The following is a 16,179-nucleotide window of genomic DNA, read 5'->3' as shown; positions in this document are numbered from 1 at the left end:
CTTGATCGACGATCTTGATTCTGATCGATGTCTAAATGACCTTATTAACAAGAGTATGGTCTAACAGCATCTAAATATTTGAGCTTTCGGGCGTTAAAAGATTTTTAAATAATTTTTCCAGAAATATAGCAGGGATGACGTGATTTTACTGACTCAAGGCTGCCATGTTTGTTTGCAGAGTTGTGTCAAATTTTTTCAGTGTGAGGTAAGGTTCGTTCATGTCACGTTTCATTCTGGTACAATGCTTGGAAACTGCACACAAATTCACGTTTCACCGAAAAATTCAAAAACTCACATTCATCGAAAAATCATCTGCTCATATAAAGCTCATTTCTGGCTTAATGGCTTCGTCGACAAACATAATTGTCGCTATTAAGTATATACAGATAAAGTCAAATCTTCATCAAATTCCTCTAGAAACGCATTTGCTTCTTAAAAAATTTACGTTTGGTACGGATTGTGGTATGGCGACATCATCGGCCTTTTTCCACCAGAATTTATTGAAATCGGCGGAGTTGAAATCTACATATTTCCAACAAGACAAAGCGCCACCTAATGTTTCACATCTGAACTTGAACACATAGCGTGCAAAGTTTGGCGCCTATTTAATTTCGAGAAATTTCCTAGTCAAAAGGCCGCCAAGATCATTCAATTTAACGCCTCTAGATAAGTTTCTCTGGGAGTATGTGAAATCAAAGAATTACGTCAGTCAACCAGCACCTCTCCTGGAGCTCGAAGACAACATACAGCGCACTATAGCCGAAATTTCAAAAATATAACTCAGACAGAAAACAAGTAGAAGAGTAGTAGAGATGTTCCTACCGTTTGCTTTACTTTTTCATTGATCTAACTTTCTATTTTCCATACTTGACCTAACCAAATTTTCACCCATTATCAGACGGAACCAATCTAAATCTATCTAAATCTGGAGATGTAACAACACAACATGCAAATTTGTGTTTCGGCCCTTTAAGCTTTTTTCACTTCGGAAAGTGCAAATCTCAACTGGAATAAGTTCCAATCAAAATAAACTTTATTAAAGCTAAAGAAAAACTTCTGAACGTAAAGAGTGGTGGTAATAAAGTTTTGACAAAACAATGAATTTTATTCGGTTTTATATGAAACGATGAATCCGATTCGGTTTTGCAAGAAACGAGAAAACCAAAAATACAAGTTGTAATATCGGTTGCCGATTGAGACCACAAATCCACTTCTGAACAGAATTTCGTCGAATGAAACCATGCTTGTTGCCTCTATTTAACTACTCTATTTATTTAACGAAATTTAAAGAATTCTCAAGAGGTCATTCGAATCTAATTTAGTTGACAACATGAAAGTATGTAGGGAATATAGGCATATCATTCTAAGTTTAGACCTAATAGATTAGTCGGAACATGATCTACGACGGAGGGGAAAAAGATTTTATTCGAGTTTTAAAATCGCTACATTTAACTTTATGGATGGAGTCATGTTTAGAAGTTCACGGAAGTGAGGAAGGTTTTCTGATTGCCATTCACTTGGGAGAGGCCAGAAACGATAATTTTACATATGGCTCAAACAGCTCACGACTACCGGTATTAGACTAAGTATCCTCTAGGTAGTCAAAGAACATGCGTTTGAAGGCGAGCTAAAGTGAGAAAATGAGCCATCCCTCGCCAGGGTTGTGCGCTGGGTTTGGAACCCGCCACGTAAAAAACGCCCCCAAAGAAATGCAATTAACAGCCTCGGAAGAGAAACCCGTCGTTTGGTATAATCGACACACTACCACTTCGTCGATTTCAAAGCTGGAGCTGCCTTTATGTCGCGATGTCTGAATTTGGTAAACAGCATATACACCAACAACAACATCAGCATCGATATCCAACACATAATAGCTCTTGCCAACAGTTGCTACTTTGGACTGAGTCGGCAATTGAGCAGTAAAGTTCTCTCTCGACGAACAAAGACCAAACTCTATAAGTCATTCATTATTCCTATATCTGCTATATGGTGCAGAGGCATGGACGATGACAACATCAGATGAGTCCGCATTACCAGTTTTCGAGAGAAAGGTTCTGCGGAAGATTTCCTTTGCGCATTGAACGATGCGCTGTATAAGATATGCGACGATATTGAGATAGTTCAGCGAGTTAAAGGACAGCGGCTATGCCGGCTAGATCATGTTGTCCGAATGGACGAAAACACTCCAGCTCTGAAAGTATTCACCGCAGTACCTGCCGGGGGAAGCAGAGGAATAGTAAGACCTCCACTTCGTTGGAAAGAAGGACCTGGCTTCCCTTGGAATATCCAATTGCCGCCCCCTTACGAAGAGAAGAAACGACTGTTACTCGGCTATAACCTCGTAAGCGGAGTCTACGCCAGTAAAGAATAAAAACTCTAAGCGCCACTATCCAAAAATTATGACTGAACTTTCGAAAAATTACAATAAGACAAGGATTACAGAATTCGTATTTACCGCTTTTTACAAGTAGTTTACTAATTAGTTCCAGGCCATGCTAAGATTTGGATGGTTTCAACTATAGCAAATCAAATCACAACCTGTATAAATATAATACTCATTACGCCACAATATTTTTGAACTGCTTATTTTTCAAAAACTTTCCTTTCGAGCCCCCAACAACACCGATAAGCGCTGATAACCTCTACACCTTGTAATATCATCTTACACGCTAATGGGGGTAGCACTGAGCCATGCAACGCTGCTATTGACAAAAATATAAAAATACATTTGTAGATCTGTAATTATCATTGCCCACACAGAGTATATATGTACATACATACATACATACATATTTACAAGTATGTAGGGTTATGTATGCCTTCGCGTCATATTTGCGGCGTTGCACTGGCGCTTGACGCAAACAACAGGTTGTTGACAATCGCATGCTAGCCAAATCATGACACTTACAATGGTTCACATATTTGCATATGTACATACATACATATGTGTACATATATGTATGTAAGTAATGTAAATATTTACATATTTTTGATACAATATATAGAATTTCGAGTTATAGTTTATACATACATACATACTTATGTATGTACTTATGTACATATATGTATGTATGTCTTCTGACATTATTTGTTGACTTAAAACTGGCTTAAGTTGTTATGGGCTTGAAAGTGATATAAAAGAAACGCAATAAAACAAATGTACAATGATTAAAACAAACAGAGTTCAAATGTGTTTTAAATTAGCCAAAACATATGTATGTTAATTAATTTGTAGAAATATTTTTAAGTGACTTGAGAATTGCAAATTTCGATTTATTGTTATATTGTATATAAAGAGTGATCCATTTGGAAGTACCCGACTTTTTTAAAGAAGAAACACAGAAACTTCAAAATTAATGGGGAATGTTTACTATCATTCGAAACAACATTCTGTGGCATTTATGTTTTGAAGATTATCGCCTTCAAATTGAGTCCAATTTTCGATGACTTGTTCGAGCATGGTAACTGTTGAATTTTGGTACCAAGGCCTCAATCGAAGCGAGATTGTCCACATAGACTTTAAACTTTACATAGTACCACATCAGTGTGATATCACATGATCTTGGTGGCCAATCGACCGACACAAAGCGTCAAACTATCTCCTCCCCGAAGGGTTGTTTGAAGAGGCGCCGTCTTGTTGAAACTAAATTTCGCTAAGATGATGAGCTTCAAGCTCAGGCATCAAATAGTCGGTTTTCATGACGCGATAATGAATACCATTGACGGTTACGTTCTCACCGTCATCATTTTTGAAGAAATATGGACCGATGATTCAACCCGCTCACAAACTACACCAAGCCGTTGTTTTTTCTGTATGAAAAGTCAGCTCTTGAATCTCTTCAGGTTGCTCTTCATCCGAAATGCGGCAACTTTGCTTCTTTACATACCTATTGAGCCAGAAATGTGCCTCATCGCTGATCAAAATTTGGCTTGAAAACGTCGGATCTTCTTGGAACTTTTCAAAAACCGAAAGCGGCTTCAGTTCAGAAAGACTAAGACTTTTTATTTTTTTAAGGGCTTATATGGGTTTTGACGGCCGAACAAATGCCTATTTACAGCAATTTTTTTCATATAATAAATTAAATAATTTATTACAATTTGTAAGTATGCCAATGAGCAACATTTGAATAACATTTTGTGAATTTTTAATAAAAAATTTTTAGAAATTCAGTCAAGGCAATTGGTTTGCGAAAACACCGGCCTAAAACGTCTCCTCGCGGTGGTCGGCATAACAAAACCCCCAAGCCGCTAGCCGGGGGTGGCTTGGGGCAAAGACAACAAACAAGACAATAGGCCGGCCGGTTATAAACTACACCACCGCAGGCCCGCATTTTACGTATAAACGAGCATAACACTCTCCTCACCAAGAAATTATTTTCTTGAGAAGAAATCGCCTCCTAGGAATATCAAGAGTACATCCCTCCAATATGTCGATGACATACAAGAATATTCCGACCAAAATTCGGACGCGATCAATTTTAGACAGGCATTGAACGTCAACTTATGTCCAGCATGCAATGAGTCCCCACACGATACTAATCACCTCTTTGCATACCCTTCGAAACCAACTCGCTTAACCTTCTTCTCACTTTGGTCCGAGACCCGTCGAACCAGCTCGTTTCCTGAAACTGCCGTTAAGTGACTTCGATGAAAGCTAACATGTTACTTTATCCCAAGCAGTGTCTATATACTGACAACACCAATAACAATGAATAATCTTTATTACAATTACAATTATCAGATGTCATCACATTTGTAAAATTGTTGCCACTGCATGTTCAGGTACAAACATATCTATATTTATCTTCATTTATTTATATACACTCGCGTGAGCAGTGTACGAACCTTTTTTGTTTACTAATAATGCTAATTTTTATAATCCAAACATGTAGTATGCACATATGTAAACATAAGACCTACATATGTATATATGCATACATACATATGTACACACTTTTAAATAGACACAGCGATATATGTATATGCGTAGAGGATGGAGTCATATGTAGAAGTTCACGTAAGTGAGGAAAGTTCTCTGAGTGCCATTCACTTAGGAGTGACCAGAATCGATTATTTTACATTCTTTTAGCTCACGACTTCCGGTCTTATAGCAAGTATCCCCTAGGTAGCCAAAGAACATCCGTTTGAAGGCGAGCTAAAGTGAGAAGGCGAACCGTCCCTTCTCAGGGTTGTGCGTTGGCTCTCACATCACTGTTGACAGTCATAACTTCGTGGCTTGACTCCAAGTAACTAGTTACTATTGTAGGGATGCAACATAGCGGTTTCATTGTACAAGCATATCTTAGTCCTCTAAGAGCTTTCAAAGTTGTTCTTATTATTACGAGTATATAGACTCGATTGTCATAGTAACGGCAGTGACTTGCGACTGATGTGCTAAGAGGTCATCATTTTCCATTACGTACAGCTATTTTTGTCAATTTAGTAAATGGTGGTGGTTTGATCCCGACACCATAATACAAAAAATCATACGTTTTTACTATCATTTTCGGTTTTAGCAACACAAATTTACCAAGAAAAAACTTCTCACATTCACAGTCGCAAAATGACTGTAAACTAGTGTAATCATTTTGTAGTTTTCCCCCCGATATGTGGAAAGAAACCAAGTACACACTGAGGAGTTTGGTGATGTTGTTGTTGTTGTAGCGCCAGAATTCTGCCGAGTTGATAGTCCTTGACCTGATAAAAATCCGGGTCCGTTTCGGTTACGTAGACCCGACTGTCGTGGGAGCGGAGTCGAAACGGAGTTTCGTGAGGTTCTGAACTTTGTATGGTATTTCCTTCTAGATGGGTAGATTTGAATGACTGTGACATTATTTCTATAGCGGCAGCCGCTCAGTAGAAAGCGTCGAAGTTCTTATATACATAAAAAGCAGGCGAAATTATTTAAGTGATTGTGGTGCCAGTGGTAGTAAGCGTCTAGTATAGTTTTAGTTGTCCTAGAGGAAGTAATATTGAACGAGATTTTTTACCGGTTTTTATCGAAAATTTTTAACACAAATTTCACACCATAATTCTTGAGAGCCGAGTTAAAATATAAAAATATTTAATTTTTTCCAAAATACCTTTCTTTAATTCAAATGAACATGATACACATATACGTTATTTACATACATATGTAATTTGCAATAGCACCAGACAGTGGAAATCTCAAAGAATCATAATTTACATAAAAGTTTTTTTATTTTTTAATTTTCTTTTTTTACTTTTTAGTGGCTTTGATAAGTTTGGTTCATGCAATTTACGGACATTTTTTCTCTTTCATTTTATAAACAAAAACCCAACGAATGTCATGTAGGTAGCAAAGGATAAGCATGTGTTTGTGTATAAGTATTATGCGTATATAAAAAAAATTTATTATTGCAAAGAAAATATTACTGTTATTATTATTTCTGTATATAGGTGCTTTAAAATTTTGGGTGTTGAAAATTAGTTATTTTTATTATTGCTTTAAAAATGTATCTAATAACTGTGTGTAAGAATTTGCAAAGGTCAAATGATGTTGACTTATAGTCGAATTAATTTTCCAATCAAATTTGTTTGGATGAAAGTCGCAGATATTACTTGAGAGATATTGTTGAGACTGTTGGATGTAGGAGAAAATTAAATGTGTAATATATGTATGTGTAGCAGACAACTGAAAAATGGCTCAAAGACGCAGGAACGCAGTAAGCATTATTAATAAAATTTTTTTTTTCTTTACGATCACGGCGATGTTTGAGTAAATATCTTCCGTTGTAATTAACCGCGTTACCGACGCATCTGGAAACCATTGGATCCATCCGGACCACGAGGCAAACGTAAAATGCTCTCTTGCTGTTGTAGTCTTAAAGCCGATGATGACACACTGCCGCCGACTACGGGCGACCATGTTTGATGTTGGTTCTGTGGTTGTGGTTTCGGATGTTGGTGCTGATGCTGCAACGTAGTCGGTAGCGGAAGTGGCAGCAGCGCTGACATTGAACGGGAGTTATAAGCGGGTGGTATCTGTTGTTGTTGCTGTTTCTGTTGCTGCATATAATAGTAGTTAGATTGTTGGTGCTGCTGCTGTTGTTGTTGTTGTTGTTGTTGTTGCTGCTGCTGCTGCTGATGATTGTAATAGTTATTATACATATTAAGTGGCGAACCATTGCCACCACCACCACCTCCGCCTTTGCCGCCAGACTGATTGACCTTGGGGGTAGCGGTGTTGCCCTTGTACGCATTGTTTGTGCTTACAGTCGTGTTGACAGTGGCGGTTGTTGATGCAGTCGAATTATTCGAAGCGTTTGACGCGCTGCCAAATAAAAAAGAAAGATTTTTAAATGGTACTTTAGCAAGTGATCTCGAAAAGCTTACTCACCCCACATCGTCTTCGGGATTTTTTGCTGATCCTAGAATGCGTAAACGGGCTTCTGCGTACTCTTGCTCACGTTGTTGCAATGTTTTAATGGGCTGACGCGGCTTAATACCATTATTACGCGGCTCCATTGATTGAGTTGGACGACGTAGTATCTTCACAGTCTGCAAATTTGTTGGCGTCGCATAATTCTGAGACTGGAACTCGTCCGCTGGTTTATGTAACATCATCATAACCGGCTGAAATGAAGCTGTCATATCGTCCAGTGGCGATTTTAAATCAGCGGCAGTGGTAGTACCGCCTATTGCGGCCTGTACATTGCCACTACTGTTATTTGCGTTGCGCTGTAGTAATTTCATCGGAACGGTTGCGGCGACAGCAGGTGTTGGAAACTCAACTGTGGAGAACGTAAATTGCTTGGAATCAGCTGTTGAAGTTGAGTTTGTATTTTTGGAAAACACTGCAAGTGAAGAATTTGCTGAACTTGTCGAATTTGTTGGCAAATTTGAGCACTTTTTGGCACTATCGGTTTCTTGAGGTTGTGTATCCTGTTGTTTTTGTTGTATCTTCTGCAATGTATCTGTCAACTGAAAGTTGTGGGAAATATTAATATATGAAATAGTTAATTCGAAAAACGAAATATTGCTTGCATTTTACTTACACCAGCTTCATCAATTTCCTCCCAATTGTCTAGCACTTCGTCACCATTGGACATTTCTAGCTGGCGGCGTTTTGGTAGACTGGTGTGTGCAAACTTCTTTACACCTTGATTTGGAAACAAGTTGTACGCTTCAGTGTCCACCTATATCCTTCTGAAGCAAACAAATTTGCCACGTTGTGAAAATGTGTATAAAATCAACGAATTTTAACAACGTTCAAAGCTCTAAGCAGCAACACAGCAATTTGTCTTTTGCTAAGAAGTCTGTCACTTTGCTTTTTTTTGCTTTTCGCTGCTTGCGCTGCACGGCCGTCTGCTGCTGCTGTTGCTCTGCTTCGCCTTTCACTTTCGTCTTTTCCTGCTGCTCGCACTGTTCCGTTTCCCTTTACTCATGAATAATCCATGTGTAAGTTTCAAATAATTATTATTTTTTAAAATCTTATTTTCCTGACTGCCCTTGGCAATGCAAACAAATTTAGAGACCTTCCCAACGATTATATGGTCGCCCTTTCTATTACGTTTACTGACAATAGCAGCGCTGCTACTGTTTCCACAACTTCCAGTTCCTCGTTGTCTTTTCACTATTTCTTTCGCTTCAGCCAGCGTTGCAAATTTTCCACTACACAATGTCCTCACGCTTTTTTCACAATTTGCGTTTTCTATTTTTCTACAATTAATAGCAAATTTTACAAATGGATTTACGTTTACACTTCGAATTTCACACGTTTTTTAAAATGAATTAAAATAGAATGTGTGAAATTTGGGTGGAATATTAAATTTATATTCTCCTCTGCCACCGCTGCTGCTGCTGCTGCAACTCCGCTACTTCCACGAATCACGACTACGAAGATAAAGAAGGAAATGATGAGCAATCACAAAGAAATGATAAAATATAAAGGCAAGAAAACTGTGGAATGTGGAACACAAATGGGTCTGTTCGCTTACTTCCATATGATATGTAATTGGAGCAATTTTTAAACTAATATGGAAAAACAGCTGATAGTAGTATACTTTAAATCATTGGTGTATGCAAAAATTGGTGGAATGTTTGCAAAAAACTAAAAGTTTGAGTCTTTAAATAATTTTCGCTATAACTTTATGTTTTATATATATATATATATATATATATATATATTGTAAAATTGTTAAACATAATTAATATGATATAAAATCACATAAATATTTATTTAATAAGTATTTCTTTATTAAAAGCGATCGGTTGCTTTTTTAATGCAAATTTTTATATATTTATATATTGGTATTTACGACTTCACAACAAATTCTTAAGTTTATAACGGCGTTGCAAATTTGCGAACAGCGCTGAGCTCAAATGACATTTTTCTTTTTATATATCCAGCTGACATTCTTGATTAATAATTATTTTGATCTTGCCTCTTTCTATTTTTACTTTATCAATTAACCAATAACAACGCGCTGTTACAGCAAAAGAATTAAAATTAATCAGTGCAGCATTGTAGATACGTATATACAAAAGTAATATTTTAGCCTTTAAATTACGAGTCACAGCAAGTCTCAAAAATGGATTTCACAAGTTTTGCAAAGCCCTGTAACGTGGACGCCAATAATGAAAAGAACTCCACGGATTTACACTTTTGGAAACATGTTGAATATATTGAGAATCATGGAAAGGATCAGGACGATTACGAATACTGCATGACCGAATTTTTACGTATGTCGGGTATATATTGGGGTGTGACAGCCTTAGATATAATGAACCAGCTGGATCGTTTGGATCGTACATCAATTATAGATTTCATACGTCGCTGCCAATGTCCGGTTACAGGTGGCTTCGCGCCATGTGAAGGTCACGACCCCCATATATTATACACACTTTCTGCCATACAAATTCTCTGCATTTATGACGCTTTAAATGAAATAGATTGTGAAGCTGTTGTGCGCTACGTAAGTGGTTTACAACAATTCGATGGCAGCTTTTTTGGCGACAAGTGGGGTGAGGTGGATACACGTTTTAGCTTTTGTGCTGTTGCCATACTTACACTATTGGGACGTATGGAGGGTACAATTAATGTAGATCGTGCAATCAAATTCGTAATGTCATGTTGCAATCAAACCGATGGTGGCTTTGGTTCGAAACCGGGCGCCGAATCACATGCCGGCTTAATATACTGTTGTGTGGGCTTTCTTTCGCTAACACAAAGTTTACACCTACTCGACGTTGATAAGTTAGGGTGGTGGTTATGCGAACGTCAACTCACTTCGGGTGGTCTAAATGGACGACCGGAAAAACTGCCTGACGTCTGCTACTCATGGTGGGTGCTCTCTTCATTAACCATTATGGGACGTCTACATTGGATTAGCGCCGAAAAATTAAAACAATTTATACTAACGTGTCAAGACAGCGAAACGGGTGGTTTTGCTGATCGCACTGGTAATATGCCAGATATCTTTCATACACTCTTTGGCATCGGTGCTCTTTCGATATTGGGATTTGAGGGACTCAAAGCGATTAATCCTACGCTGTGTATGCCACAGTATGTAATCGATCGTTTAGGTATCAAGCCGCAAATATTGTCAAAACCATAAACTCGCAGATGTAAATGATTTTCGGTAACAGCCATATTGCGCAAAGTTCTAAAATATTCTGTTAAGTACATAAAGTTTGCACAACTACAAAAATAAGTAATTGAAAATAAACTTATAATTACTATATTTTATTATTTGTTTATATTAAGTATGATGTAAAGAAAATGTAAACTCCAATTGTTTTAATTCCTCTATGCAACGTATCAAAGATATGTAATATTAACTTTATTTTTGTTTGTTTAAACAGAGTTAGTAAATGTAATAGTCAAGATAAAATAAGAAAACAGAATTAAAGACATTTGTATGAAATAAGCGATAAAATGTACAATAATAAAGAACATATGTAATGGACACACGTCAGTCGTTTTCTATTTTTACTTTTTTTGCGGTTTTACACATGCATACTTAATCCATAAAATATTTTTATTGCAGACCCTTATTAAATATTGCTTGCACAATAATCCACATAATGTCATAATCTTACACAATCAACAACGACATCATAGGTTCAGCTGCATGTCATAACAATCCAAGTGTTGTTTACATAGCAAAAACAATATTTCAAAAAACAAAAATCACAAAGCGTGGAATTATAGTTGATTTAAATTGTTATTAATTTATTTATAATTATTTAATAAAGTACAGTACAGCATTAGATCGTCAAATTGCAATTTATTTGTAATATTTACACAATCCAAACAATATACTGCTACGATCATATAGGTTAAAGGGTTTTTGTTTTATATACACGATACTTTACAACATTTAGGAAAATTATCTAAACAACAAATAAAAGTAAATCATATATTGGTAAACTCAATGCCAACACATAGTGTTTAACGTCAGATAAATGATTAAAAGCTATGAATAATTTCAAACAAACACATTCGAATTAGTCACAAAAATATCAATTAAAGTCACACTACATTAAGATTATTGAATTCAAATAAAAGTGACAACATTTTAGTTTACTAAGGCACTAAGGCATTTAGTTACAAAATACAATTATTAGCGCTAAATCCTAAATAGCCTCGAGTATTTGCACAATCCTACGGACAGCCGCTGCTGCACTGGCTTTAGATATATTGGGTTCTTAGTTACGTTCTACACAGCACTTTTAATTTTTATACTACCAATTCATTAGCACTAAATAAAAAAATTTTATATGTATACTTTTTGGATGTGTTTGCGATTTTTTCACTATTGTAATTTAGATTTAGGAATTGTATTTTTCATCGCTGGTCAAAACATTGTACGCACAGCCCAACGCCCATGAAATTTCATGTCCATCGATTTTTTTGTAAAGCTGCATATTAAGGACGAAAAATTATTAATGAAAAAATCAAAAAAAAAAATCTAGTTTATTTATTACCTTTATTTTCTTGCTATCGCCCAATCCGTAACCTTCGCGCAACAAAACCGATATAAAAGTCAAATCGAAGCACATAAAAGGCTGTTCGTCATTCGCAATGCTACATATTTCCTCCGCCTTTTTGCGATAAGCAGACACTGTAATCTCACCGCCTTGGAAGGGGTCAATAAGCCCAGATTCTATGGCACGTTCGAAATAATAACTAAAAGCAGCCACCGTATGTTGCTTCAATGTGAAGGGTTTCGGTTTAACCAACGGTAAAACTTGAGTTTTGACTGCCTCCAAGCATTGCTCAAAGTCTACGATCGGCTCTTCAGCAGTAGATTTCGGATTAGGTTTGCCACTGTACCCAAAAAAAATAGCAAATATTTAAAATATGCAACAAAATACACATCTGCAAGCTTTTACCTCACTTTATATTGTACATTCGAGTAAGTCCACGTACGATTGTTAATTATCGGATTAACGCATACAGACTCCACATTAGTATCATCTTTGCTGTAACCCTTCGTAAATACTGAGTGACGCGCCGCCATCAAACCCAAACCTAAGTAACTGTGCGTAAAGACGGCAATTTGCCGATTCAATGTATTCACTTCGTGCATATACTTTTCGTAGAGAGGTAATTGATCGGGGTCTGTAGGTGCAAAAGTGACTTGTGTACTACCGCCACCCAAATCCAAGGCCGCAGCTTGATTGATTTTGGAAAGGCGACCAAGCAAAAAGTTAACTGTAAACCACGAAAAAATTCCCTCGTCAGTTCCGTCCATAATCTCTACTGCATCTGGCTCAACGCTAAAACCCGACTTTTCGAAAAGTTCACGCACGGCATTTAAGAGATTTTCGGCCTTATGTTGTGGCAGAAGCCGCAGGCCAGCTGTTGCTTTAAGCACCAAAGGCGTCGTTGACCATTTTTCTTTGGGTACAAACGCTTTAGCGTCATCAAGTAGCAGTTTAATGGAATGTGCACCTTGGGATGGATTTTCCGCAAAAGACGAGAGTCCCGGCTTGCGTTCTTTGAAGAGCTCCTCAGACAAGACCAGCTTGTTGTCTTTAAAATTTTGGTAATAAATTATTGAAAATTTTAGGGTAGATATAAATGAAAGTGTAACTGAATTTAATTTTTAACTTACCAATAAAACTTCTATCAAATTTGTATGCCAAAACACGACTGCCTGTAGAACCAGCGTCGATGATAACAGCAAACTGATTGCGTGTATAACCTAATTTTGATGCCAACCGTACCAAAAATGGGCTGGTGGAGTCCAAGTAAACACCTGCAGTTATTATAATTTCTAAATTACTGGTTAAATTATTATTAAAAAATTTTACCAAAAAAGAATAGCAGAAATGTAGCAGACAATACAAGACAGAGAAATGAAAGCTTTAGTCCTCTAGGTAAGCCCTTCGATCCACCACCGTTTGGACTTGCAGATTTACGTCTAATGGTAGCAGCACCACCCGCTTGGTCATCGTTTGTGTTCAACTACAAGTGTTAAAGAAAGATAATTAAAATTTGTATACACTTTCGTGGTTTATTTTCTTCTCAGGAGAATTACCGATATTTCCGTAAACTTACCAATTGGTATTCAAACATCATTATACGACATTTAGTTAAACATTTTGATACGCTTTAAGGTCTAAATACACTTAAATTAAGCCATTCGGCTGTATAAATATTTAACTTTGTAAAAGACTACCTCAATTTTAGTAAAATTGTTGTAAATGCGGCAAATTGAAATGTCAAAAATAATTTGTTGTCGTAGCAGAAGGTCGGTGAGAAAAATAAGTACAACGATGTTATCGAAAACCAGCTGAGCACTTCAGCGCGTATATCGTATTATAGAAAATTTTAATGTACACTCAGAGAACGTATATATTTTTCTCTGGTACATGATAAGCGACATATCGTAAAAGACGTTGGGGAAAATATCAAAAACATGATAAAACAAATATTCTTTTTACATTTAAGTATGATATTTAAATAACTTTGCTATTTTTTCTATATTAAATCATATCGTAAAATTTTATACAGTGAGAAAATACTAAAATATGAAAATAAATTAATATTATACTTTATATTATTGTATGAAATTATATAATTCTAAGAACTTTTGAGTTTACTTTGTTCATTTTTTAATATTAATTAATAAACTAAAAATTAAATGGTTATGTTTCTTGTGTGAAAAGAGCAAATATTTTGGAATGTCATTTTACTATTTAATTTCGATGCAAAATTCAACTGTGAGTCAATTAAATGAAAAGCGTTTCGTATCATTTTAAAATAACCTTAACAGTTTATCTTATCTAAAATCAGCAAATTTTAAGATTGTACAAAAAAAATACATTACATTTATTATACCCGACATTAGACATTCTCTTATCAGTGAAGTGTGTATAGTTATACAAGTAAGTAAAAACCAAGGCAATAGTCGTTAGATACATTTATAAATATTTTGCAAGCACACCATGACACAGCAATTATGTATATACCGGAATTTTCGAACTTACTACATGCAAGTGAACACTAAATTTAATATACATATATTAGAACTTACACTATATTTTAAATTATATCTTTGTTTATATACTTTTATATTCGTCTTTTTTAAATTGTTTTGTATGCAGCTGACAAAGCAGTGGAAAAACAAGCATAAACTAAACTAAAAAACTTAATTTAAATCTATTCATGATAAATGAGCCCTGACCACAAAGAAACTCACGTCACAGTTTTTTGTTTAATGACCAACAAACGCACTACAATAATGTCATTAAACTTGGCATCAAACGTGCAATTTTATATATAGAAAAATAAACTTTGATCTAACACTAAATAGCTTGTAGGTATTTGTTACGATACAAATGATAATTACTTAACAGCATCAGTGAACTTGGCAGATATATACATACATATATATGACAATATATATAGATATTAAAAGTCAAATAACCTATACAATATATTTTAAATAAAGTTAAATGGCCAATTTTACATCAGAAGTGTCACTAAAATATTTCAGATGAAACAGTATTGTATGTTTATGTAGTGCAATTAGTATATAAACCAGTTAGCCTCCTAATCTCGAAAAACTACGAAACTACCAACTGCAAGTGCATAGGTTCCCATGTCATAGAAAGCTAAACCGGTAAAATTTGCCCACCTCACAATTCATTCTATTGCTTATGCCTTCTGTTAGCCGCTAAATTTCGGCTGAATTTCTAGCTTGTGGCTAGTAAGAAAAGTACTGAAATTATAAATATTTAAAATAATACATTTATACTTCTACTCACCTTACGTTGCCGCACATCTTTTGGCGACGTCATCTTATTTTATTTGTTCGTTATTTGCTTATATCAACGTAATGCGCAAATAATATAACTTTGGTTAGGGACTGCTAATGTCAAGTCGTTATATTGGCTAGTTACGCGCGGCTAATTAAAGCGAATCAGTTAGTATCAACTAAATAAATATGAACAATGCACTGGCTTAGTGTGTTTACTTTATTTAGCACCACTCTACAAGTTGGACATGTTTTCTTCCGTCGCGTTGTAAGTTTGCCCTTACTTCGAACTTATTAGTGACAAGCAAATATTCCAATAGCACAGTCTTTTATAAATTTAACACATTGCGCTTTAATTTCACAGGAACTACTAAAATTTAGTGGCGAAATGAGATAGCGACCGGTAATGCAAAGGCAAACAAATACACAAATGTTTAGAAAAATAGTAAGCTGAAGAGTGGCAGCCCTAAAAGTGGTAGCGCATGCAACGCTGTGGCTGATGGGGTCCACAAACAATTTTTGCTGTCTATATTGCTTAGCTTTGGTTTAAATGTTGGTGTTTTTATCAACAGATAAATAAATAATAATAATAATGGAGAAAGCAAGTATAGTGCAATTAATAGTGCATCACATAGAAAATTATTATTAAAAGACTTCGTATTATCTTTTATTTTGTAAGTTTGAAATACCAATTGATTTTGTTTCCATTTTATATAACATATAACGGTATCAAAATAACATAAAGATTACTTATATTGGTAAATTTTTGCAACTTTTCTACCTTTCAACTTGTTTCCCATAAACTCATTGCTCTAACAATATGGCAATGCTTATCAATCAAAGTCAGCTGTAATGCAGAGTTAAAATTTTATCACTCTCTTTTCCTACTACCTTTTAGTACATCACTGTCTAGTTTTTGTTGCTGCGCCAGTGTGATTTTTCGCTA

The 16,179-nt window shown here is 35.7% G+C and overlaps 3 protein-coding genes across 5 annotated transcripts; 1 reads left to right on the top strand and 2 right to left on the bottom strand.

The window, feature by feature from the left end:
* Positions 1–6,063: 6,063 nt before the first annotated feature.
* On the bottom strand, positions 6,064–8,860 carry LOC126752179 (mastermind-like protein 2). Its single transcript, XM_050462794.1, has 3 exons — positions 8,019–8,860; positions 7,361–7,944; positions 6,064–7,294 (listed from the first exon to the last, which is right to left on the bottom strand). The coding sequence occupies exons 1-3, from the start codon at positions 8,070–8,072 to the stop codon at positions 6,769–6,771; spliced, it is 1,164 nt and encodes a 387-aa protein (XP_050318751.1). The 5' UTR covers positions 8,073–8,860; the 3' UTR covers positions 6,064–6,768.
* A 527-nt stretch (positions 8,861–9,387) lies between these two features.
* On the top strand, positions 9,388–10,940 carry LOC126752182 (geranylgeranyl transferase type-2 subunit beta). The gene has a single exon (XM_050462797.1). The coding sequence runs from the start codon at positions 9,555–9,557 to the stop codon at positions 10,578–10,580; it is 1,026 nt and encodes a 341-aa protein (XP_050318754.1). The 5' UTR covers positions 9,388–9,554; the 3' UTR covers positions 10,581–10,940.
* Positions 10,941–11,170: 230 nt separating this feature from the next.
* LOC126752173 (nucleoside diphosphate phosphatase ENTPD5) lies at positions 11,171–15,626 on the bottom strand. Of its 3 annotated transcripts, XM_050462780.1 has the most exons (7): positions 15,453–15,626; positions 15,244–15,384; positions 13,285–13,438; positions 13,086–13,229; positions 12,361–13,003; positions 11,953–12,295; positions 11,171–11,886 (listed from the first exon to the last, which is right to left on the bottom strand). In XM_050462780.1, the coding sequence occupies exons 2-7, from the start codon at positions 15,274–15,276 to the stop codon at positions 11,797–11,799; spliced, it is 1,407 nt and encodes a 468-aa protein (XP_050318737.1). In that variant the 5' UTR covers positions 15,277–15,384; positions 15,453–15,626; the 3' UTR covers positions 11,171–11,796. The 3 variants fall into 3 exon arrangements, with proteins under 3 accessions (XP_050318737.1, XP_050318739.1, XP_050318738.1); XM_050462782.1 differs by lacking the exons at positions 15,244–15,384; positions 15,453–15,626 and adding an exon at positions 15,114–15,140; XM_050462781.1 differs by lacking the exons at positions 15,244–15,384; positions 15,453–15,626 and adding an exon at positions 13,532–13,674.
* Positions 15,627–16,179: the final 553 nt, after the last annotated feature.

Source organism: Bactrocera neohumeralis, chromosome 3 (assembly GCF_024586455.1).
Source record: "Bactrocera neohumeralis isolate Rockhampton chromosome 3, APGP_CSIRO_Bneo_wtdbg2-racon-allhic-juicebox.fasta_v2, whole genome shotgun sequence".
Taxonomy (NCBI): domain Eukaryota; kingdom Metazoa; phylum Arthropoda; class Insecta; order Diptera; family Tephritidae; genus Bactrocera; species Bactrocera neohumeralis.
This window is presented reverse-complemented; position numbering and strand designations above follow the sequence as displayed.

Coding starts and splice junctions, on each gene's coding strand:
- LOC126752182 (XM_050462797.1), top strand. CDS start 9,555: ATGGATTTCACAAGTTTTGCAAAGCCCTGTAACGTGGACGCCAATAAT.
- LOC126752179 (XM_050462794.1), bottom strand. CDS start 8,072: ATGTCCAATGGTGACGAAGTGCTAGACAATTGGGAGGAAATTGATGAA. Junction 7,945..8,018: donor AGGAAATTGATGAAGCTGGT/GTAAGTAAAATG, acceptor CACAACTTTCAG/TTGACAGATACATTGCAGAA. Junction 7,295..7,360: donor AATCCCGAAGACGATGTGGG/GTGAGTAAGCTT, acceptor TTTATTTGGCAG/CGCGTCAAACGCTTCGAATA.
- LOC126752173 (XM_050462780.1), bottom strand. CDS start 15,276: ATGACGTCGCCAAAAGATGTGCGGCAACGTAAG. Junction 13,439..15,243: donor AAGATGTGCGGCAACGTAAG/GTGAGTAGAAGT, acceptor TAACACTTGTAG/TTGAACACAAACGATGACCA. Junction 11,887..11,952: donor GCGATAGCAAGAAAATAAAG/GTAATAAATAAA, acceptor CTTAATATGCAG/CTTTACAAAAAAATCGATGG.